At 43.7% G+C, this 26806-nt stretch overlaps 1 protein-coding gene across 1 annotated transcript in view; it reads left to right on the top strand.

Annotated features, from left to right (window-relative positions):
* The window catches only part of MYO1H (myosin IH), a 749175-nt gene that overhangs the window by 376807 nt on the left and 345562 nt on the right, over positions 1-26806 (top strand). Inside the window, exons 20-21 of the mRNA XM_078666099.1 lie at positions 11253-11329; positions 17076-17144. Coding sequence (XP_078522225.1) covers positions 11253-11329; positions 17076-17144 — 146 coding nt within the window. The remainder of the gene's footprint in view (positions 1-11252; positions 11330-17075; positions 17145-26806) is intronic.

The raw sequence follows: 26806 nt of genomic DNA, 5'->3' as shown, positions 1-26806 counted from the left end.
TCTGGCTGGCCTATTGTTAGTGATTGTTACAGGTGCAGGACTATTTGTGTCTTCTTTGGAGGACACCCTTAAGGGTATAGTGGTTAAAACGGCAAACTGGTACATTGTACTCGTGGTCTCAGAGGATTCCTTGCAATATTTTCCAGCTCCTCTTTCTGCACCTCCTGATGTCTGCACCTTCACAAGCAGAGAGTAAGCTGTCAAATGTTGACAGCTTACAATTTAAAAATGAATAATTACCACCAAACCTTTGCAAATGCCAGTGCTTAATTGGAGCCGGTGGTTTCCGGTACTTGACACCGTCACATTATTGTCAACACCGGCTCTTGTCTTATTTTTTAAGGAGCATAACAACTGTTATTTAATAAATAAACATACATAAAAATCTCTAATAAGGTATGTTGGGGGCATGTTTTAGTAATTTTAATGTTATTTAAAGTCTGAATTGTCACACCTGTATGAGTATGGTGGCTAATAGGGATAGTGCTGTTATTGCCAGAGCTAGTGGCAGCAATGGGTGGTGCAAGCTGCAGTCCCCTGCTGACAATGGCTGGCCCTAACACTTCTTTTTTCACTAACTAAATACTGGCAAATGCAGATTTTCCACAGTTTTAATGGGAAGAAAATCATGATTTAATTAAAGGCACAGAGGCTAATATTATGCATAATCCTTTATTGCTTCCCATAAACAGCAGCAATAATAACCTTAGAATTAGAATACATTAAAAACTCTAGAACATAGAACATGCATATAAACCCTTCATATTCCCTGAATTCCACGCTGAAACTCTTCTTCTTAAATTTGACCTAATTAAAAAAACACAATGCACAACAGGTCAAATGATTATCTTCTCATTAAAACTGTGGTAAATCTGCATTTTATAGCAAGGCACGGAGGCCAATGTCATGCCTGTTCAAAGTTCTTCTATTACTCTCTGTAACACATTCTCCACCGGTTTAAAGTCGAACTTCTTAAAAAGTTGTATCGTTAGACCAATCTGCAGCCTTCATTATGCCATTCAATCAATCAATCATAACATTTGTATAGCGCACTACTCACCCGGAAGGGTCTCAAGGCGCTTGGGGGAAGGGGTCCGCTATTGCTCGAACAGCCAGGTCTTGAGTTGTCTCCTGAAGGCGAGATGGTCCTGGGTCAGCCGAAGGTGGATGGGGAGGGAGTTCCATGTCTTGGCCGCCAGGTAGGAGAAGGATCTACCTCCGGCGGTGGCTCTTCGGATGCGTGGTACGGCGGCGAGGCTTGTATAGCGTAGCTGGCGGGTGGGCGTGTAGAAGGTCAGGCGGTCGTTGAGGTACTTGGGGCCCAGGTCGTGGAGAGACTTGTGTGCGTGGGTGAGGAGCCTGAACGTGATCCTCTTGCTGATGGGAAGCCAGTGCAGGTCCCTCAGGTGGCCGGAGATGTGGCTGCGTCGGGGGATGTCCAGGATGAGTCGGGCGGAGGCGTTCTGAATGCGTTGGAGTCTTTTCTGTAGCTTGGCTGTGGTGCCGGCGTAGAGGGTGTTTCCGTAGTCCAGTCGGCTGGTGACGAGTGCCTGGGTGACCATCTTCCTGGTTTCGTTCGGGATCCATCGGAAGATCTTGCGGAGCATGCGTAGGGTGTTGAAGCATGATGAGGAGACGGCGTTGACTTGTCTGGTCATCGAGAGGGAGGAGTCCAGGATGAAGCCCAGGTTGCGTGCATGGTCTGTTGGCTTGGGAGTGGTGCCCAGGGCGGGGGGCCACCAGGAGTCGTCCCAGGCGGAGGGCGATGGTCCCAGGATGAGGACTTCCGTCTTGTCTGAGTTCAGTTTCAGGCGGCTGTTCTTCATCCACTCGGCGACGTCTTTCATCCCTTCGTGTAGGTTAGTTCTGGCGGTGGCGGGGTCTCTGGTGAGGGAGAGGATCAGTTGGGTGTCGTCGGCGTAGGAGATGATGTTGAGGCTGTGTTGGCGTGCGATGGCTGCAAGAGGTTTCATGTAGACGTTGAAGAGGGTGGGGCTGAGTGATGATCCTTGCGGTACGCCGCAGGTGACTTCGATGGCTTCGGATCGAAACGGGTGGAGGCGGACTCTCTTTGTTCTTCTGGCGAGGAACGAGATGATCCACTCCAGTGCCTTCTCTTGTATACCGATGTTTCTGAGGCGTTGAACTAGGGTGTGGTGGCAGACAGTGTAGAACACTGCAGAGAGGTCTAGGAGGAAGAGGGCCGCTGTTTCCCCGTTGTTGAGCAGGGTTCCGATGTCGTCGGTGGCTGCGATGAGGGCGGTCTTGGTGCTGTGGTTGGCTCGGAAACCGGACTGCGAGGGGTCGAGGGATCCGTTCGTCTTGAGGAAGGCGGCAAGCTGTCTGTTGACGGTCTTCTCGATGACTTTGGCAGGAAAAGGGAGGAGCGAGATGGGGCGGAAGTTCTTGAGGTCGGTCGGGTCCGCTGTTGGTTTCTTCAGTAGGGCACTGAGCTCGGCATGCTTCCAGCTTTCTGGGAAGGTGGCGGTGTTGAAGGAGGTGTTGATGATGTTCCGGAGTTGGGGTGTGATGGTGGAGCCGGCCTTGTTGAAGACGTGGTGGGGGCAGGGGTCGGTTGGAGATCCGGAGTGGATGGTGTTCATCGTGTGGGCTGTGTCTTCGGTGGTCACCGTGGTCCAGGTGTGAAGGGTGGCGGTGGGGGGCATTGGTTCGACGGTTGGGTGCGTGGATGGTGCGCCGAAGCTGTTGTGGATGTCGGCGATCTTGCGGTGGAAGAACGAGGCGAGAGAGTCGCAGAGATCTTGTGAGGGAGTGATGTCGTTGTTGCCGGTGCTGGGGTTGGAGAACTCCTTGACGATGCTGAAGAGTTCCTTGCTGTCGTGGGTGTTGTTGTCCAGTCATTCCTTCAGTGATTTCTTCTTGGTGGTTCGGATAAGCTGGTGGTGCTTGCGGGTGGCGTGTTTGAGGGCGGTCATGTTGTCTGTGGTCTGGTCGAGGAGCCAGGCTTTCTCGAGGGTGCGGCAGTTCTTCTTGGAGTCCTTGAGTTCGTCGGTGAACTAGGAGGCTTTCTTGCTTCTGGGTCTGCTGGGAGGGTTCTTCAGTGGCGCGAGGTCGTCGGCGCAGGCGGTCAGCCACTGTGTGAAGTTGCGGGCTGCTTCGTTGGGGTCCGTTGTGCTGGCGGGTGGGTTTTGGCTGAGGGAGGTGGTGAGCTGCTTGGCGGTGATCTTGCTCCAGCTCCTGTGGGGAACCTGTTGCAGGTGGTGGTGGGTCGTGGTTCTTTTGAAGCTGAAGTGGACGCAGCTGTGGTCGGTCCAGTGAAGTCCCGTGGAGTGGCTGAAGGTGATGTGCTTGCTGGATGAGAAGACGGGATCAAGCGTGTGGCCGGCGTAGTGGGTGGGGGTGTTGACCTGTTGCTTGAGTCCGAGGTTGGCGAGGTTGTCCAGCAGGGTGGCGGTGTTGCGGTCCTTGTTGTTCTCCAGGTGGAAGTTGAGGTCCCCTAGGATGATGTAGTCAGCGGAGGGGAGGGCGTGCGGGCCATTCAAACTGGATTCCTTTAAAATAGCCTTACTAGCCATTGCTCCCCTTGCCGAATGTGCACCAAAGACACTTACATCAAGACCTGCCATTCTCATCACCTTTCTAACCCATCTTGCTAAAGACGGCGCCGACACAGACCTAAATGGCTTCCTGAAAGAAATCAGAAGATGTGTAAAACCACACTCCCTCAGACTTTCTGCTCTTTTCTCACATTCCTTCAAACAATGCACCACACAAAAATAACTGTCTCCTTCCATATTAGGATAAAAAATTGTTTTAGACATAGTCTTTGTCCTTTTCCTTAACTCAAAACACACACCTTCTGGTTGGTAGTTCTCGAAGACACCTCCAAAGCTCTGATATCTGAAACTCTCCTAAAAGAAACTAGACACAAAGGAATTGCCATCTTCCAGGATAACAACTTCAGACTTTGACTGAATTTGACCCCACCCTTCCAACTCTCTCAAGACCACTGACACATCCCAAAGAAAAGTGTACTTATCTCTAGAAGGCAACTCCATACAAACACTCTTAACTATTCACTTCACCAAAGCATGCTGTCAAACTGGTACTCCTTCCACCAACGTATGACCCGCCGAGATGGCTGATATACTCAGATTTATTGAATTATAAGCAAAACCTTTCCTAAATAAACTCGACAAATAATTCACTACCTCTACTACAGCGGCTGAAACGGGATCCAGGTCCCACTCAGTACACCAAACACACCATCTTCTCCACGCTGACCTATAGACTTTAGTTGTACCTGGTGCCCATGAAACCTTGATGAGTTCCGAAGCCTCCTCTGATAATCCAGACACCTGCCATACTCTCTTGAAATCAGACATCCTAACAGTTTCAACTGACCCGTCATTACAAGATCGTGAGAGATTTCCTGTGCATCCAACAAAATCTGCCGAAAGCTTGGTAACAAGATAGCATCTTTCATCAGCAAATTCATCACATCCCGAAACCAGACTTGTGCTTGCCAAAACTGCATAATCAGCCCATCCTTGCTTTCTCTCTCCTCATCTTCATTAGCAGCCTCTGAATCATTGAGTACGGAGAAAAAGCATACAGCCTCTCTGTTCCCCAGTCCTGCAGAAAAGCATCTATCCCTTTTGCCTCTGGATCCGGCCACCAACTGTAAAACTCTTGCAACTGTGCATTCAACCTGTCCACAAACAAATCCACTTCCAGTGGTCCCCATTTCTCCTGTAACCTCAAAAATATCTCCCTGTTCAGTTTCCAACTGCTCACATCCTTCAGGAACCTTGAATTCCAGCCCCCTTCCAAATTGCTCTTTCCTGGAATATACTGCACCTGCACCAGGTAGAACCTCAAAAACTCCTTAGCCAACTCTGCCAAACCCCTAGAACGAGGTCCTCACAATATGTTGACCTAACAAACTGCCGAAACGTTGTCCATCTTCAACTGAACACAACATTTGGCCTGACCTTTCAGAAAACTTCTGATTTCAAAAGACCCAGCCAGGGGCTCCAAAAAATTGATATGCAAACTCCTCTCCTTCTGTGACCATTGCCCCCCAGTTGTCAAAGCAGCACACCTTTCTCCCCAACCATACAGACTCACATCCAACTCTATTACCACCACCGGAGCCTTCCCAAATATTGCTCTCCCATTCCATGCTTCCAAACCCATCAACCACCATTCCAACTCCTCCAGAGTTTCCTGATTCATCCTTACTTTCTGTGAATTCTTCACTCCCTGCCTTAAATGATAAGCTTCAGCCTTTGAAGTGCCCTGTAATGAAGGGGTGCTGGAAAAATCTCCTGAATTGATGCCAAAAGCACAACCTAGTAATATCGCCAACTGGTGTAATGTTATCCAATCTGCATGCCTTACTCTCTTTACCTCCCTGCAAATCTTTTTCACTTTCTCCCTAGGCAACTCCAACACACATTCCAAGGCGTGTATCTGAAAGCCTAAAAATGTACTCTCCAGAGCAGGTTCCATGCCCGACTTCTCTGTGTTCACAAGGAACCTCAAGTCCTATAATACCTTTACTGCAAACTCTGTCTGTTCTAACGCCATACGTTCCTCCTCTGCCATTATCAAAATATTGTCCAGGTACACAATTAATTGAACTCCCCTGGATCTCAAACACGCCACAACTGGCATGTTTGAGACACTTGTACCTCCTCTGTCTTCTGTTCCACCTGAATTGGAGATAATCTCTGTAGTCCACAAACACCAGAACCGTCAGAGAAGCATCCTTCAAATCCAACTGAGTCATCCAGTCTCCCTACCTTTACAAATCCCTTAGCATATGAATGCCTTCCATTTTGTAATGGTTGTAACACACCCAATTGTTCAATTCTTTTAAAGTTATCACCGGCCTCATACCTTTTTCTTTCTTCTCCACCCAAAAATGTTGCTCACAAAGCAATCCGACACCTTCTCCGCAACTTCTATTGCCTCTATTAACAACAAAGCCCACACTTCTTGAGACACTAATTCCTCACGATCTTTTGCAAATCTCAACTTTCTTGGACACTTCCCCTGTCCCAGAACCCCCATAAAATCTATATGACATGCTTGTACTGTTTCCAAGACCAAAGGATCCTGTGTGATTTCTCTCCACCTTGAAACAAACTGGGCTAGTCTGTCGCGCAATTTTACATGGATAGGAATAGGGTCTTTCCATAGTCTTACCTGAAGAACCTCTTCCTCTTCTTTTGGAATGCATTCCATGGGACCTCGCCTCCGTCTCTGTGGAAAAAATCCACCTTACTCTGTTTTGTAATTGTATCCCTACCCATATCCATAGGATCTGAAACCTCTGGATCCTGTGTGATTTCTCTCAACCTTGAAACAAACTGGGCTAGTCTGTCGCGCAATTTTACATGGATAGGAATAGGGTCTTTCCATAGTCTTACCTGAAGAACCTCTTCCTCTTCTTTTGGAATGCATTCCATGGGACCTCGCCTCTGTCTCTGTGGAAAGAATCCACCTTACTCAGTTTTGTAATTGTATCCATACCCATATCCATAGGATCTGAAACCTCTGGAAAAGGATGTTCGAGTGATACCCTGTGGAGAAGTGTGGCTCACTGGTTAGAGGAGGCAGACCTGGAAGCAGAGGTCAGCCCAGGACCAGGGTTCAATTCCCGGCTCGGCGGGGTCTTGAGTCCTAAAATGTCCATGGACTCGACAATTCTCGCTCCGGTGCCTACTCGATTCATGGGTTCACACTCTGCGACTCTGGGCAATAGCTTGCTTAATCTCCACAACGGCCCCTCGCGGCGGGATGCCTGGCTTTCACCTTGCGGATACCCTGCTGGGGTTATCTCACAGGGGAATACCAGGATGGGTTCCCTAAGCAAGCGCTTGGTGATTTGCGCTATATAAATTCCTGTACATTTACATTTACATTTACCCTGTGCACATCGGGGAATCAACCCTGCATTCTCCCGGCCGTACTAAAAACCTTTCTGATATCTTTATGTGCCTTCTACAAAGAATTGAAGATACCCACGTACCTTGACATGTTCCTGACAAACTCCTCTCCAAACAGCATACCCTCACTCGCCAAATTCCTTATTCACCAATTCCACCAATTTCGTATCGACTTTCATTAAAATACTTTTGCGCCTTTTAATACATAAGGCCATATTTTAATTCCCAACAATCAAATTGTCCTGTGCATCCACTAGCGCAAATCATCCATGCCCACTCCTGTATTATTAGCATGTGCCTCCTCACACATGTCAAAGACCTTAGCAAGTGGACCAAGCACTTCAAGCAATCTATCTTGACATCCCTTTCGAACCTTGCCCAAACGCTCATCTGGACTCGCCCTGATTTGTTAAAATAACTCATCATCTTAGGGTCCAACTCAGGAGTATAAGCAACCTTAGACTGCAAAGTAGGTCTCGGACACTCCGACCTAAGCCGGGTCCTTGCCTCTTTTGGGATCTCTCTACAGATACAATAACTTATATACTTTGCCACATGCACAGCTGGTGTCCACTGCGGTGGTAATGGGTGCTGAATCATCAGGGGGTCGAACATTTATTCCCCCAGGGGATCCACAAAATCGCCCATCTCAAGTTTGGTTTTTTTATCAACCAACTTTCTTCTCTGCTGCAAACTCTCCTCATTATCTGACTCCTCAAACCTTGATGAGCAAGTAATTTCCACATCCCCACTCGTTGAGGAATTATCACATGCAACCACACTGTGGCTTCTCTTTTTTGCCTTCAAAGCCTCTCCTTTAGCCTTTATAGCTTGCCAATCATTCAGAACCTTACATTCATTTTCTTTAGTAACCTTCTTTGCACTTACATTTTTCTTCCTCTACATTCTTTTAACGCCATCCTGCCTTGACCCACAGGCCACAACCTCAACCTCTTCTGTAGACCAGAATTTCTCTTCTTCAAGCTGTTCACTCATCTTTTTCTCCACACTACTTTCTATCTTTTTATCAAAATTTACAGCTATTTCACCAAACATCTTGTCCATATATTATTTAAACCTTTCCTCAAAATCTGTTCCCTCATTCTGTTCCATTTTCACCAGTTTCCTACAATTACACACTCTTCTGACTGTATTCTGTCAAATATAGTTTTTTCCAATTGAAAATCCCCTAAACTCTCTTGCAACTCCCAACTGCCCAATCTCTGACAGAACCAAATAAATCCCTCTGTCACAAAAAACTATTGCATTCCTCCCCAAAACATGGCCATTCCCTTTTCCTTAGTTTAATATGCCTTTTCCCTACTTCCTAAAATCGCCACTGTACGTCAGATGACAACAAAGTACCTTCTTCTGCCGAGGCTAGCACGAGTGCAGACATGGACGTTCTACCCTCTCAAGCCTAGCGCGGGTACTGCCCAGCCTGAGGCTCAGATCCCTTACCTTGTGCAGCAGACACGTGCTGCCAATGGACTTTGCGTGCATCAAACGACTAACAGTACTCTTACCGTAAGCCTAAACATTAACTTAGTTAAAAGCCCTTCGCACGCATAACACCTTCTACCTCATTAAAATTTCACAATAAACCACCCAATATCCTTGCGCATACAAGCCTTATGTTCCTGGATTTTTCATCAAGATTAAAACCTTCATAAACATTAAAACTCAAAGACACTTAACCCAAAACAACCACATACTCCAGTCCATTCATACCCTGACTCATTTAATACGTAAATGCACAATATTAATCTCAAATCTCTCATATGCAAATTTGCAGCAACAAAAGATGGAAGATGGCTGCTTTTGAAGGGTTTATATGCATGTTCTACGTTTTAGAGTTTTAGAGTTTTTGATGTACTCTAATTCTAAGTTTATTTTTGCTGTTGTGTATGGGAAGCAATACATTATGCATAATATTGGCCTCCGGGCCTTACCATAAAATGCCATTCCAAATTTTACAACTGTAAAAGTGGTCACAAAACATTTGTGAATTCCCTGACAAACGTCAATTGGGGAGGTCGGCCCCTTAGCCACCTCCTTTCCATTGTGACTTGTAAGGCTTTGCAATGCTTGCATTCTTCTTCTTTCTGTATTTACGAATTGCACTTCACCTATGTGTACTGCGAATTCAAACTTTACGTTCACAAAGTAATTGGTACTAGTGTTGCAAATGCAAAGTCTTTTCTGCATCGGTCCCCAGGTTGTTAAGTAGTGTAACATGTTGCACAGACTAATTTACAAAAAAAAAAAAAGTCCTGATATAAATATAGATCAATTTGTTCAACTACATTATGTCATACCAGTCTCATTATACTATTCATGTATGACTATCTTTCAGCACTTGCAATGTAGTTCTAATGACACTTTCAGAGGTGCCCATTAAAGTTAGGTCCATATCCGGTTTTCAAGATAATCACATTTGATGATATGCAAACCGTGGAAACTCATTTACACAACAAGTGATCAGTCTGAAAACTTGCCTTGCACCTGGTACTGGGTTCACATTTAAAGTCTTATGAATGGGATTTTTAAGGTAACTACTTACAATGCAAATTAGTTAAATGTAGGCACAATGCATGTGCCATATTTGAAAATTCAGAAAATCTGACATTGATCCATGCAACATGGACCTATACTGAACGCCTGTGAACCTTTTGGGGCATATTTACAGCCCCTTGTGCTGCTGGTGCGTCACTTTTTTGATGCACCGGTGGCACAGTGTGGTGCTCCATATTGTGCAGGAATGTGTCCCTTCCTGCACAAAAAACTTAGGGCCAGATGTACAACCATGAGAATTTGCAACTCGCAAATTGCGTTCAATTGCGATCCGCAATTTGTGAGTCGCAAAATGCCATGTACAACAGTGTCTGAGACACTGTTTGCGATTCCAATGGGGTCGAAAATTGTATGCCTCATCAAGGCACTCGCAATTTGCGACCCCATTGGGATTGGCTGGCCATCCCATTGATGGTGGTCGGCTGGCTCAGCAGACCTCCATGTCTGGGACTGCTTTTCAATAAAGCAGTTTTTTTTTAAACGCAGCCCATTTTTCTTAAAGAAACACGGGATGCATTTACAAAGAGAAAAGACATGTTTTTATTTCATTTTTGAAGGGCAGGCAGTGATCCCTGGGACCACTGCCTGCCCCTAAAAAATATTTCCCCCTGTATTTGCAAAGGGGAAGGGGTCCCCTGGGGACTCCTTCCCATTTGCGAGTGCATTATCACCCTCTTGAAGAGGGCAGTAAATTGCGAGTGTTTTGCGACCACAATTGCGGTCGCAAAGCATTCATACACAGGATAGAGGGTCGCTATTAGGAAGGGAAGCCCTTGAAACGCCCCTTCCTAATAGCGAGTTACAATTCCTATTTAGCGAGTCGCAAAAAAATTGTGACTCGCTAAATAGGAATTGTACATGGCCCTATTCGTTTTGGTATGTGCAAAAGGGTCTCTAACCCGTTGGCGCATGCAATTTAGGGTTGTTCATCCAGCCAATGTCCACTAAAACACAGACACCCTTGCACCATGGCACAAGGGAGCCTGCGTTGGCGCATGGCAGCCAATTGTGCGCTAGTACAGATGAAACCACAGGGATGCAACATACTGTTGTAAATATGCAGCATCCCTGTGCTTGAAAATGACGCAGCGTGGCGTAGCCAAATGGCTGGTGGGACCACGCTGCGTCACTTTCTTGTAAATAAGGCCCACTGTTCTCTAAGAATTTTAAGGTGCCACGTTTCTTCTTCACAAAAAGGCACCATGTACAAAGTGCTACATAAAAAAATAAGTTATTATTATTATTATTATTATTATTATTTCTGGGGACAAGTGCAATGTATTGCCAGTGCTAAATGTGTGCCTGTGATTGCCGGTGGAGCTCACCGGCACTCATTTTATGGGACCAACACTTATTTTTCTGCATTAGACATTTACAGCGAACTAGAGAGGGAAAACACACAAACCGATAGTTAGAGGTGGAGTGAGATGGAAAAACCATCAGAAAACGACAAAAAGGAACCCGCAGGAAAAGGGTAAAGGGCCAGGGACTCACTGGCACTAGATTCAAGATGCATGAGATGAGTTTAATACTACATAGCATTGGTAGGGACGCACCAACATCTATTTGCACCGGCTGCAGGGTAGGGCACCTGCACTTATTCTTTACAAATTAAGCACTCCAGTTAGCAAATCAAATTGTACGCTAATGTGTTTTGTGGCAAATTGTTTTCACTCTGATTCACAAAAGTGCAGTGCTGTAAATGTATAAATATGCATTTTTCTAATCAATTTGCTATGTTGTTTGTGTATTTGACTGTAGGACAAAGTTATTCATCCGCTTCCCACGCACACTCTTTGCCACCGTGGATGCATTTGAAGTGAAAAAGCATCAACTAGGTACAATTTACTTAATATTCTTCTGAAAATCAACATGAGATATTTGAAAACGACGTACAATTTACTTAATATTCTTCTGAAAATCAACATGAGATATTTGAAAACGACTTTTTTTTTTCGTCACGGGGGCATTTTGAGGTACTGAGGGTTCTTGTCTAGCAGAACTGCCATTATTGCAACTGTTTCTGTTTTGGTCGCTCTCTTGACCAGTGTGATCGCTCCGTTAACCAGTGTGATCGCTCTCTTGACCAGTGTGATCGCTCTGTTGACCAGTCTGAGACAGTCTATACCCAGGGAATGCACCTGACTTTTGCTTTGTGCAGCTAAGCAAGTGTCGGCGTTCTCTTGTGAGAGTTTACAGAGCTGTTGAGTTGCAAACATTCTTTTATGCCCTTATTACGAGTTGGCTGTTAAATACTGATATTTGTAGTAACTTCTGTTCTGTACATATCTCTAGTATTGCAATAAAAATGGCATCCCTCATAAAAAGCGAATGTTTGGGAAAAATTGCCAGTACATATCCGGACATGTGGATTTTGGTGCGGAATGACCAGAAAATCCTATTATTGGGGAAGATCTCATAATTGGGTGGAATTGAACACATCTGACAAATTTGCACCAATGTAGGGCCAACTTTTAATGAGGGCCTTCGTCGAGTGTGATGACATGTATTTACAAAACGAGGCGCAGGGCTAGTAATTCTACTAAAGCTAGGGCTTTACAGCATAGTTTCCACAATAACATAGAATGACATCTGGAAAGTGCTAGTAGCATGTGTTGTAGAATGTGTTAGATTTTCAACAATGCAAGTTTGCAAAGATGTGAAGATGAGAGTCTAGCAACTATGCAAGAAATATGTTTTTAAAACATCTCTAGATCATAACTTGCAACACTGGAATCCTCTGAAAACATTATTGGGGAAGAAGGGATCTTATGCCACATTCGCACACTGGTGATTTCCTGCCAGTTGAAGTTCTACCCTGGTTGGGAAGGCTTCCCACAACAGGGAATCACCAATGTGTAAATGAGGAGTAGCCATTCTTTACCCACTGCACCTCAGGTCTAACTAGAGCCCAGAGCTGTAGTGAAGAAAAAAACCTCTGCAGACAGCCAATGTTCAATTTTGTAGAATTATGCACTCCTTCTTGATGTGACACCTCGCTACAGGTACTCAGCGGCAGTGCTTAACCTGTAAAGAATGCTGGGATCCAAAGATTTTCTTGGGAGCTGCCATGACACTCCTGAATGCTTGGGTTACTGGGTTACTTGGGTTGTTGACATCCAAAGCTCCCTTGTATTAATTCTACCTTATGCCTCTTTCTTCCACCATCCTCCTCTCCTGGTCTCTTTATCTCACTCCTGCAGGATCTTTTTAATCCTTGCTTTATTTGCTTTCGCAAACGGAAAAATTTCCCAATGTTATCCTTACCTAAGATGTCAGAGGCACTCATAAAATATCTTAGTAGTTGAAAACCTTCTTTTATCCAGACCCTAACAGAATATGTTTTTATGTGCTACCTGTATGATATTTAAGTCTCTGTAGCGTCAAAATACCAGATTATTCACAAAGGTAAACTTACATGTGAGTAAATCTCCATCTGTAAAGTTACTCTTACACTTTTGAGTAATTTTACTACTAGTCACCATTTCCTAGTGAAATGTAACTCAAAATTGTAACCTTCAAGACCTTACCCTCTGAAATAGGGAGTGGCGTCAATAAAAATGGCAAATACAAATGTAAAGTTACATAATAGTAGTGACTTTACAACCGTATTTAACACTTGGCAGAGACCACTGCAATCAAATCAGAGATCTCCCTGCTGTAAAATATAGGGAAATTAAAGTCGAAAAAATTATGAAACTATTTTTGTGTTAAATTTTAATAGTAAGTGATATATATACATATATGTGTAGATATATATATATATATATATATATGTAGATTTTTTTAATGTTACTGCACTATTAACTACATTTTAATTTACGTTTGTCATAAATGTATGTATATTAAATGAAATTAAACATATTTTTTATTTAAAAAATTATTAAACCTCCCTAACGTAAAATCCTTATATTTATCATGTACTAAAAGTTACTAGAAGTTATACATACAAATAATTTAATTTAATTACTTTTTATAAAAATATGAAGATATATTTATTTTTAGAATGGAAAAGTTGAATACATTATTTAACATAAAATAATATGTATGTATAATTTATATTTCATTTTTTATATATATTTTAAACAAACTAACATTATTTAATGTACAAAAGACAGGGTGGTGGCTGGGGAAATCGGCGCACCCACAATACTCATACAGAGTAATTTTCTGAGATTATTGATATCTCAATGTCCATATATGTTGGTTGGTGCTCAGGAGGAGGGAGAGCCACCCAATCTTCCTCGACTGCAAAAGAAAACTTCTCCTCAATACTTAATTAGAATCTCTGAGCACTCAATAAGTCAAGAAATCGTTATACTTGAAGTATCCACTGTCCTTTATTCGAACATCCGAACATTTCGTATTGCTGTTTATCAGTTAAGATCCTTGCCAACATATGTTTCGTCTGTTTTTGGTTTTAACAAGACTTTATCAGGGCTGAAACATAAAGTTAATGGCATTGTAAGGAATGGGGACAGATCATGTAGTTTCAAATGGGGAGGGATATTAGATATATCCAGTCCCATCACCAGGGTACATCACCAAAATTGCGCCATAAACGTCCCTTTCAGAGTTTTGGCACAGATGTGAGTCTTGTAATATGAAGCTGATCAAAGAAGGTAAATTAGGCAAAACGTAAGGAGATGTGAAATCAGGAAAATTATAGTGTCCAAAGTAGTCCGATTTGTGTGAGTTTGTCATTCAGTCACCGTTAGTACCATTAATTCCCAATTGTTTCATAGATGACTCTAACTGCATGCTACTGAGTATTGTATGGCCACAAGGGGAAGAGCTTACCATCAACGTAATCTCTATGTACCTATAAGCTGTATTGGGTACTTTATCCTATAAGTAACCAAATATCTGAAAACTAAAACAAATCCTAATCATATACTATTACGAGGTATGTATCTTTCCATCCAAATTATATAGTATTAATGCTTCACTTACCAAATGCACCAAACGACTGTTTGAAAAGAAATTATGGTGTGTTGTCAGTGCATCTTTATATCTTAAATAAATACTATTCAATTGCTATGTCTCATCTTTCTGTCTCTCTTTATTTCTGGATTCAATCATGATTTTATCTTATCACTTGGGTGGATCACTGGCATAATTAGTATTAGGATTCTACAGCATACATAATGGCTGCATCTAAAGAATTGTAAGCATAGACATTAGATCTACGACCTTTTCCCACAGTAAGAGCTGCGAATAATTGTAGTAGAAGTCCTTCAAAGGTTATATAATTCAGAATGAGTCAATCTCGGAGAAGGACAAGCTTATTTACATTTTCTTATGGTTATTTTAACTTTACAGGAGACGTCAGGGACACAAGGGCTTTGACCGGCCCGTAGCTTACACAGTGCCATTATTTTTATTTAATATATAAAGATGCACTGAAAACACGCCATATATTCTTTTCAAACAGTCATTTGATGCATTTGGTAAGTGAAGCATTAATGCTAAATAATTTGGATTGAAAGATACATACCTCGTAATAGTATATGATTATGATTTTTTTTAGTTTTCAGATATTTGGTTACTTATAGGATAAAGTACCCAATACAGCTTATAGGTACATAGAGATTACGTTGATGGTAAGCTCTTCCCTTTGTGGCCTTACAATATGCAGTTAGAGTCATCTATGACACAATTGGGAATTAATGGTACTAACGGTGACTGAATGACAAACTCACACAAATTGGACTACTTTGGACACTATAATTTTCCTTATTTCTCATCTCCTTACCTTTTGCCTAATTTACCTTCTTTGATCAGCTTCATATTACAAGACTCACATCTATGCCAAAACTCTGAAAGGGACGTTTATGGCAACATTTGGGTGATGTACCCTGGTGATGGGCCTGTCCCCATTCCTCACAATGCTGTTATCCTTATGTTTCAGCCCTGATGAAGTCTTGTTAAAACTAAAAACAGATGAAACACATGTTGGCAAGGATCTTAACTGATAAACCGCAATGTGAAATATTCGGATGTTCGAATAAAAGACAGTGGATACTTCAAGTACAACGAATTCTTGACTTATTGAGTGCTTGGAAATTCCAATTAACATTATTTAATGTATTTTGACATTAATGTATTACTGTATTTGTTATGTTCCATGGATGAGTGTTGCAGTACTTGTGAGTGGCCATGTGTGCCGCTGGATTTACTCCACATTTATATTTGCAACTGTTTTGTGTCTTTTCTGCTTTAGTAGCTTTATAATGACATCCTTCCGTAGAGCAGCATCAGTGGTACATTAAGACTAGTGTAGGCCGCTGAATTAAGGTAACATCACAAATGACCAAAGGAGGGCTTCAGATTTCAACGAAATGATTATGGGCCTAATTATGATGTCTGTCGGACTTGCATCCACCTGACACCATATCGGTCTGGAATTGCCTAACCGTAGATCAGCGGTTCTGACCTCACAATTTGGATTGGTTGAAAACATTCATTTTCCTATGGCAGCTTGTGCCGCAGGAGGTAAAGGCCAGCAGCACAAAGTGCCACAGCAAAATGGATGTTTGAAAACATCCCTGCTCCGAGTGGCAGGCACCACAAGGTGCCTGCCACACAGTGCAGAGAAAAGCCCCAAGTCGCCCTAGCGGATGGCCAGGGGGAAGAGGGCCCTGCTAGGAGGCCCCAAAGTCACGTTCCACTTGCCTTTTCATCATGGGAGGATGGCCATGAAATGGCTGACAGAAAGTGGCATCATAATCCTGACAGCAGAGCCAAGCATGGCTTTGCCGTCATTAGGGGATTATGGTGCCTTCCAACATACCGACAGGATCCTTGAGCTCGTCGGAAGTGTGTTGGAATCACCCCGCAAGTTTCACTCTCACTGCTGTCATCCTAATATGGCGGTCAGACTGAAACCTATGATGTCGGGCAGAAAGCCTCTGACAGCTGGTGTGAGGCATTCCGCTCGACATCGTATTTAGGCCCATAGTTGCTGAGGGAAAAGAGACCAAAAAGTGAAAACATCATTTGCCCTGGGACACCTCCATTCCCTACACTGAAGGGATGGGGAGCAGAGGAAATGTATGGTGTGCAGACTTTTATGGCAAATTATCCTTTTTGACAGTATGGTGTATGCTGTATTACCCATATTATTGAGTTTATATGACCTTTAAAAGTGATACTAGCTAGACATGGCAGCATGAGAGGAATCCTTTCTGTGGCCTGTCTTGAAAGGGTGCTCTGCACAGTAAAGGGTAAGGATCACTCCATCTCACCAAAATATTCCAGCCCTTTCTTTACCAATTCTGTGAGTTCTGGTCTAGGTTTAGTTGAGCGAATTCATTTAACACACATGAAGATAATGATTTGTTAAAGGAGAGCCCAGGGTATAGGCTGCCAACTGTCACAAAGGCAACATACTCAAAGCCAAAGCTGAATCTGACTGCTGCGAAGTCGCCAACTAAGTAGTAATTGTTTCTGTTTCGTGCACATTTGTGGGTGCACGTGTGTGCTTGTGCAAATCAATCCGTTTGACTGAGATCAAAGATGCAAAACTATTGTTCTTTCAAATCTGGTGAATGCCTACATAAAACCATCTATTTTTGTTTGTAGTTTCCAAGATCCAGGCCAGATACAAAGGATGTCTAGGTCTCCGAGCATTCCGGAAGCAGAAAAAAGCAGGTATGCCTCAAGCATGTGAATATTTCTAAATTTGTTTGAAACATTTGCGAGGAGCTATCAGCTGATCTTCCATTCAATTTCTTCATTTAAAATATTGCTGGCTGTTGTGTTACCAGATTTTTTTTATTTACATGGTTATAACCCATAGTGCCATGCATCAATCTAAGTATGTTGGAAATGGTTGACTGTTGGTTTTACCTCTCTTCTTAGGACATGTGTGCCAAAGACAATTAATTTAATCACACCGAGGGTAGCGGGCACAACCGTAGTGTGCCAGGACTTCTGTATATGTCCCACAAGTGCCAAATATAAAAAAAAAACTTTTACAGACCCTTTTAGCATGTGCTGTTTTTTGCTCTTGTTCAACAGCTCCGTTGTCCGCAAGACCAATATACACAGAGTGAGCTTTGACTCACTTTTCTTTTAGCCAACTCCGAATATTTCTCTCTCACTTCATGCTTATAGCTGTTTAGTTTATCATTTCTCCTCTTATGGAGAGCTTTCATTGCTATGCATGAGGGATTATTTTACCTTTCAAAAATGCACTAAATAATCACACATTACATTATTTATCTCTTTGATGTGTTGTATGCAGAAAGCAATTATTTTTGTTTGGTTTTGCACTGCAGCAGACTTTAAAAAATGTTAGTGAGTACTACAATATAAGCCAGACCTATTTGCTTTGCCAATACGTGTACACTGTTCTTGAAATATGTTATTTATTTTTCTAGTACAGAGTTTCATGCAGCACAACTCATGAACTTTTGATCACTAGAATGGGCTAGGATAAACAGTTGAAGTAGGGCTGCCCAAGAGCGTGATGGTGGCAAGATGAATTCTACCAAATTCTACTTGATGTGATGCATTAAGTTTATAACCGGTGCGCCTTGATCTCTGCCCTTCTAGTCCCAAGTCTACCATTGAACGCCAGCCTTTATAGTTAATTTGTCAGCAGCTTCCTGAATTGGAAATGATAAGGTTCGCTTCTCACATTGGGTTTAGGATATAAGGCACAAATTGGCTAATCATTCTAATAGGTTCCAGCAGAGTGCTTTCACAGGCAGGTCAGGTCCTTCCCCAGATTGAAGCGTAGTGTATCTATCTGTTGTTGTGGCCTGTACAAACTTTCTCAAACCTTTAATAAAGCCTTGTGTAGATACCGCTACAGTAGTTCAGCTACCCCATCACTAACTACTTCATGCTAAAACTGTTTCACTAGAACACCCTAAATGGTCTTTTGAAGAATCCTGCTTCTACTATTGTAGCCAACCGTGTATTTATTTTGATTTTTCTTTTCAAAAGGTTTGCGCCTACATCCTCATTTATGAGATGAAATTGTGAGGGATCAGCTGAATAATCGTGCTAGTAATTTAGAAAGTCAAGAAAATTGTTAATTGTTGGTGAACCAACATTAGATAAAGCTATTACCATTGCAAAGAAAATGGAAAACTCCATCACTGATTTGGAGGTTTTGAACCATGATAGGAAAAAATAAACTCTTTCAGAAAGTGAAAGTAACCTATTTAAACCACAAGAGATAAATGGAATTGGAAACAAGAATGCTTTGTATAAGGACAAAATAAGTTGAAAGATCTGAAGATAAAATTAAAGGTGAATATTTCAGGTGTGGTAGTTTTAAACATTTTGCTACGTCAAATATTTGTCCTGCTTTTAAGGTTAGATGTTATTGATATAAAAAACTCAGTCATTTTTCAAGAGTAGGCAAACCTGCTACAAATGAGAAAAAAATAAATTTGATAAGACATTTAAAAAACTGAACAAATGATTGAGGATAATTCGTCAGAGGATGATGAATGGATGGTAGTCAGTGAATCTAAACTTAGTGAAACTAGTTCAAAAGTTGATGTTATTGATGAACGTATTTTACACGTTGATCAGTTTTATAACACCCCTAAATGTAAAGTAAAAATTGCAGGAATGGATGTTGACGTGTAGGCAGACTCTTGTTCACCGTACCCATCAATTGATAAATGCCCGTACATGAGATTGTCTGGTATGAAATTTGAGTGCACAAAACTTAATTCAGTGGGTTACTGTGGAGTAAAACTATCTACATTGGGGTATTCTGATGCTTCCATTGCATTTAAAAGAAATTCAACTGTAGGAAAAATATATGTGGTGGAAAATGGAAGATTGGTGTTAAGTTCAAAATAACAGAAATCACCCAGACAAAGTTGTAGTTGTGAGCATAGCAGAAGATGACAAGTGGAGACTTGAATTTCCACTTGTATTTCAAAACAAATTAGGGAATTTGAAGGGATCTTCCCATCTGATTATTTTTAGGGAAGGAACTATACCTACTCAAGGTTCACAAAGTAGGAATGGTTCCTTTAGCTATGAGAGAAGCATTGAAAGCTGAGCTGAATAAATGTTGTGATGATGGTACCATTGAACCCAACATGGAGTTGTACGTATGCACGTCGATTACGTGATTTAAACAATAGAATTTGGGCGTACCTGCATCCGTTACCAAACATAAACCACATGTTAAATACTCTTATGGAAGGCAAATGTTTTACAACATTAGATTTGTCAAAGGCACACCATCAAATAGTATTGCACCCAGATAGTAGACATCTAACGTCATTTGTAACACCACAAGGAGCCAATACATTTTGAGGATGCCTTTTGGTGGAAATAAGCCTCTGCAGTTTTTCAGAGGGTTGTGCAGAAAATAATAAGCTGGTATACAGTTGTTACAGTTGTTACAGTGTTTCAGGACAACATGCTGATTTATGGCAAGGATACGTTGGATCATGATATGATTCTGAGGCTAGTTCTTGAAAGACTGCAAAATGTTGGTTTAATGATAGGAATGGAACATTTTTAATTTGCTGAGGTTGAGTATTTGGGCCACATAATAGGAGCAGAGTGGATCAATCCTATACTTTAATTGCTAGCGGCTATTGAATGTGCTCCCAGTCCAATTAGTAAAGAATAATTGAAGTCATTTTGGGGATTGGTGGAGAACTGTGGAAAGTTTGTAAGTCATTTTGCTGCAATAACAACTCTGTTAGAACTGGGGTTTCTGGTTGGTAGAGGTGTGCACCCTCTCCAAGCAGGAACTACCACTCTAGTCAGGGTAAGCTGGATACACACTAAGAGAGAATCTGTGCTCACCCACTGGTAGCTTGGACCAAGCAGTCAGGCTCATCTAAAAATGCAATATGTAAAGTATGTGTGCAACACGCACAGTAATACAATGAAAACACCACAAAAATACTCCACAAGGATTAGAAAAATAGATTAAATTTTTTTGAGTAAGAACAAAATGACAAAACTCCAATAAGAAAACCCGGAATTATGGATTTTTAAAGATTAAATTAAAAAGTAGTGGTTAGAAGCAACTAGCGCTTCGGGGTTACTTGAGGTCATGCTGGACTGGGGTAAATCCAAAGTCCAGGCTGACCGCAAAGGAGAGCTGGCTGGGTACAGGACTTATACAGGTCTTGCTGGAAAGGTACTTGGGATGGAGAAAGCATCGACTTCGAAGACTCGATGCGTCGGTTCAAATCCACGCAGAAGATGAAGGCTTCATCAATGAACCCCTTTATGATGCAGGCACTGCGTTGTCATCGAGCTGCACTGTCCATCGTCATCAAGCTGTGCAGTCCATCAAAGTGATGTCGTCGATCAGCTCCTGCGTTGGTGTCGAAAGGCAATGCGCCAGTTCCAATCGGTGTAAAGTCATCACAGTGTCAATTTTGGCACCACTTGGCAGGGCAGGATTCACAGATGACAAAGTCCAGGTGCTGTTGCAGAGTTGAAGGAAGTCTTTGATGGCCCTGGGTCTTCAGAACAGGAGGCAACCAGCATGCTCTTGGAGTCACTCTGGATTCAAGTGAAAGGGGTCCAGTCCTTGTCCTCAGCAGGACAGAGATCAGCAGGCAGCAGGGCAGCACAGCAAAGCAGAGAAGGAGTTCTTCCAGAGCAACAGCCAAGAAGAGTGGCAATCCTTGTAGCACAGCAGTTGTTACTCCTGGCAGAGTTCTTCACAGGTCGAGTAGTGTACGGTCTTTGTAGGGTCAGGGCCCCAGTACTTATACCCAGTTGAGATTACCTCAAAGCTAGCCCTTGAAGAGCATGGGCCCCCTTTTCGTCCTGGCCCTGGCTCCAGACTATCAGTAGGGGGTAATCAGCCCTTTTTGTGGGAAACAGAGCACTGCCTATTCAGGTGTAAATGTCAGCACCCCTCCTCTCTTCCTGAGCTATGGGAATGCAGATGAATGCAGATAAGTTCTCTGTCACACCCCCCCTTCCTGTGTTCGTGGTTGTCTAGAGGGAGCTGTCACCCACCACAGACATGTATTGGAGACAGGCTGCAAGGCACACAGAGCAGTAAGAGCAGAGAAATATCCATTTTCTAAAAGTGGCATTTCTAAAATGGTAAAATTAAATCCAACTTTACTATTAAAGAGGATGTATCATTATTATTTCAGAGATATGAAACATGATGCAGCCACTCCTTTCTAATCAATAATTACAGCTTAAAGGTGTATTAAGGAATTCCCAATGCTATCCTATGAGAGTATGCCTCACAGTAGTGAAACATGATTTTAGCTGTTTGGCACTACCAGGACAAGTAAAACTTAAAAGTACACGTCCTACCTTTTAGTTACACAGCACCCTGACCCTAGGGCTATCTTAGGGGTGACGTGTGTGTGATAAAAAGGGAGTTTAAGGCTTGGCAAGTGGTTTTAAATGCCAAGGCGAAGTGGCAGTAAACTGCACACAGAGGTCTTGCAATGGCAGGCCTGATGCGGGTTTGAAAGGCTACTTGTGTGGGTATCACAACCAGTACTGCAAACCCAATAGCAGCATTTAGATTGCAGGCCAGGGGTACATGGTATACCACTTTACAAGGGATGTATGAGTAAACTAAATATGCTAATCAATGCCACCATGTTCAGGGGAGACGCACATTTAGAATATATGTCGATACTTCGCAAACTAAAACAACGCATACTTTTACAACGTTTTTAGTTCGCAAATACCATTACATCGCATTTTTATATAACGCATACCATTACTTCGCAAGTGCTTTACAATGCATATAAAATGTCTTTTCAATGGATCCCAATACCAGGCATACTTTTACAACGCATTTTCTTAAATAACCCCCAACACTACGCTAATTTCCACATCGATATACACTACCCTACATAGCACATACTCCACAACACTACCCTAATCCCTCAAACATTACCCCCAGCACGACCCTTCCTCTTCCCCCAATCCAGTCCCTACATGCAAACACTACCCTGCACGACCCCCAACACTACCCTAAACCCTAAAACACTACCCTACCCTACACAAACAACACTACACTACCCTAAACCCTAAAACACTACTCCTGCTCGACCCTCCCCTTCCCCATTCCAGTCCCAACACTTAAATACTACCCTTCACGAAACTCCCAACACTACTCTAAACCCTAAAACACCAGCCTACGCTACACAAACACCACAACACTACCCTAAACCCTAAAACACTACCCCCTGCATGACCTTGCCCCTACCCCCAGTCCAGCCCCCACACTGAAACACTACCCTACACGACTCCCGACACTAACCTAAACCCTAAAACACTACCCTACACCACACAAACACTACAACACTACCCTAAGCTCTAAACCACTACCCCTGGAGGACCCTCCTCCTTCCCCCATTCCAGTCCAGCATGACCCTACCCCAGTCCGCTCCCTACACTGAAACACTAGCCTGCACGACTCCCGACACTAACCTAAACCCTAAAACACTACCCTACACCACACAAACACTACAACACTACCCTAAGCTCTAAACCACTACCCCTGGAGGACCCTCCTCCTTCCCCCATTCCAGTCCAGCATGACCCTACCCCAGTCCGCTCCCTACACTGAAACACTAGCCTGCACGACCCCCCAACACTACCCTAAACCCTAAAACACTACCCTACACTACACTAACACCACAACACTACCCTAAGCTCTAAAACACTATCCCTGGACGACCCTCCCCCTTCCCCCATTCCAGTCCCTACACTCAAACACTACCCTGCACGACACCCCGACACTACCCTACACCCTAAAACACAACCCTATGCTACACTAACACCACAACACTACCCTAAACCCTAAAACACTACCCTACACTACACAAACACCACAACACTACCCTAAGCCCTAAAACACTACCCCCTGCACGACCCTACCCCTAACAACAGTTCGGTCTCTACACTCAAACACTACTCTGTACGACCCCCCTACACTACCCTAAACCCTAAAACACCAGCCTGCGCTACACAAACACCACAACACTACCCTAAACCCTAAAACACTACCCCCTGCATGACCTTGCCCCTACCCACAGTCCAGCCCCCACACTGAAACACTACCCTACACGACTCCCGACACTAACCTAAACCCTAAAACACTACCCTACACCACACAAACACTACAACACTACCCTAAGCTCTAAACCACTACCCCTGGAGGACCCTCCTCCTTCCCCCATTCCAGTCCAGCATGACCCTACCCCAGTCCGCTCCCTACACTGAAACACTAGCCTGCACGACCCCCCAACACTACCCTAAACCCTAAAACACTACCCTACACTACACTAACACCACAACATTACCCTAAGCTCTAAAACACTATCCCTGGACGACCCTCCCCCTTCCCCCATTCCAGTCCCTACACTCAAACACTACCCTGCACGACACCCCGACACTACCCTACACCCTAAAACACAACCCTATACTACACTAACACCACAACACTACCCTAAACCCTAAAACACTACCCTACACTGCACAAACACCACAACACTACCCTAAACCCTAAAACACTACCCCCTGCACGACCCTACCCCTAACAACAGTTCGGTCTCTACACTCAAACACTACTCTGTACGACCCCCCTACACTACCCTAAACCCTAAAACACTACCCTACAATACACAAACACCACAACATTACCCTAAACCCTAAAACACTACCCCCTGCGTGACCCTACCCCTTCCCTTAGTCCGCTCCCTACACTCACCTACACAACACCCCGACACTACCCTAAACCCTAAAACACTACCCTACACTACACTAACACCACAACACTACCCTAAACCCTAAAACACTACCCCTGCACGATTCTACCCCTAACAATAGTTTGGTCCCTACACTCAAACACTACCCTGGATGACCCCCAACACTACCCTAAAACCTAAAACACTACCTTACAATACACACACACCGCAACACTACCCTAAACCCTAAAACACTACCCCATGCATGCCCCTACCCCTTCCCCTAGTCAGCTCCCTACACTCCCCAGCAACACACCCCTGACACTACCCTACACTACACAAACACCACAACACTACCCTAACCCCTAAAACACTAACCCTTGCACAACCCTCCTCCTTCCCCCACTTCTGTACCTACACACAAACACTACCCTGCACGACCCACAACACTACCCTAAACCCAAACACACTACTCCTCAAACACAAACTCTTTAAAAATAAACAGCTCCTCTTACCTCTCTCTCCTCGGTGCACGCCCCTTGTCCTCGGCTGCAAGCGTTCACTAATCAAAGGCGGTGAGGGCAGCAGAAGTGTCCAAAAAGCCCCACGCCAGCGCACAGGAGCCTGCAGATCCACCCCGGGCACCAGCGCCTGTCCCCTACTTGCTCCAGCTGCGCCGCTCAAGGCCCCACAGCTCACCAGTTGGCCAGGCGCACATGATTTGCATGCATGTACAATGTGCTTAAAAGTAGCAAAGAAATCAGGGAGCACTGTCACAAAACCCCCAGATGAAATAGCACACACGAGCTGCTGAATAACTGAGGAATAGAACTAGAAGATTGCATGGCTCCAGGAGAGGTTTTGGATATTGCCAACGGGAAAACACAGGCCGCAGGGGAGATTCAGAGGCCGCCTCCGCCCCACTGCCGTCATAGCTGCCTCGCTGCCTCCTCGGGTGCTCTGCCATCTGGGCGCGGGTTTTGGTTAGTGCCTCTATCCAATGGACCAGGCCGGAGGGGTCGCCACTCCAATTCCGGGCGCAGCCAACCGTGAGTATACATGCATTACAACGCTTGCTTTGTAACAGCTCATGCGATGTAATAACATGCGTAGTAAAGGCTACCGGTTGTTACAGCACGTACGCTGTTACGCTTGTGTTGTAATGGTATGCGAAGTACAAGTCGCGTACTAATGGCTGTTTAACGCACATTTACTTTAGCACTGGTTAACAATGGTAAATTACTTAGGGCCAGATGTAGGTAATCCCGAAATACCGAGTCCTTAATAGCGAATTTTACCGAATTGTTATTAAGAACTTGGTATTTCAGATGTACGTAATGAATCAGTAAAATTTACCGATTCGGTAATAATCGTAAAAAAATAGCGATTCGGAATGAATCGGTAAAAAAAAATACTGATTCCCCATTACCGAATCGTTATCACCGAATCCTTAATACCGATTTGGGCCCAGATGTAGGTAAAATAGATTTACCGATTTTTAATTACCGAATCCTACCGATTCGGTAATTAAAAATCGGTAAATCTAAGGGGTGGATATGTAGGAACATCCAGATGTTCCTTTTACCGAATCGGTAAATATCTGTATTTACCAATTCGGTAAATACCGACCGGTAATGCCCCATTCATTCCTATGGGCTTTGAAGCCCATAGGAATGAATGGGCATTACCGGTCGGTATTTACCGAATCGGTAAATACCGATTTTGACAAGGGTGCAGGGGGTGTCACTTTGACACCCTCTAGCACCCCCAAAAAAGATTCGGGGGCCATGTGGCAGGCATACCTGCCCTAAGGGCAGGTCTGCCTGTCATATGCCACAGGTGTGCATGCACACATGTGCATGCACACCGGAATCGGTTTTTTACCATGAAGTTGGATTTCATGGTAAAATACCGATTCTGTAAGGCTTGTGGGACTCAGAAGAGTCCCACCTACATCTCATTGTTACCGAATCGGTAAAAATACCGATTCGGTATTTTACAGATTCGGTAAATTTACCGATCGGTAAATTTACCGAATCTGTAAAATATGTGGCCCTACATACCATTTTGTGAATCTCGGTCGGTAACGGCCGAAAATACCGATTTTCGGCCGTTACCGACCGACCTACATCCGGCCCTTGGTAACTAGCGATTCGGTAATTTAAAAAATCGGTAAATTGTCGAATCAGCCAATCCTGTGCATCCTCATTAACTCCCAAACAGGAAGTGGCCACACCCATGCAGGTTCACTGAAGCTGGAGCTGATTGTGAGGCAGGAAGCTGAGCAGAGATGCCAGGAGCAACTAAACTGAATTTTGGAGAGAAAACTGTGCAAAATGGACAACCAGGAGAGGGAGAAGGAGTCAGGTGAAAGAAAAAAGAAGCACAAATTCAGTGAGAGGGAACTGGAGGTCCTAATTGAGGATGTGACCAAGGACCACGACAAACTGTTTGGCAAACAGTCCCTGCACGTGCCTGAGTCCCAGAAAAGGCATATTTGGCTTGCAATCCAAGAAAATATAAATGCCATTGGAGTCACCCAGCACTCCTTTGAGGACCTTACAAAAAGATGGTATGATCTGAGGAAGTCTCCTAAGGCGAGGCTGGCTGAGAGGCAGAAGCAAGCCAACCTCACAGGTG

This window comes from Lissotriton helveticus, chromosome 11, assembly GCF_964261635.1.
Source record: "Lissotriton helveticus chromosome 11, aLisHel1.1, whole genome shotgun sequence".
Lineage (NCBI taxonomy): Eukaryota > Metazoa > Chordata > Amphibia > Caudata > Salamandridae > Lissotriton > Lissotriton helveticus.
This window is presented reverse-complemented; position numbering and strand designations above follow the sequence as displayed.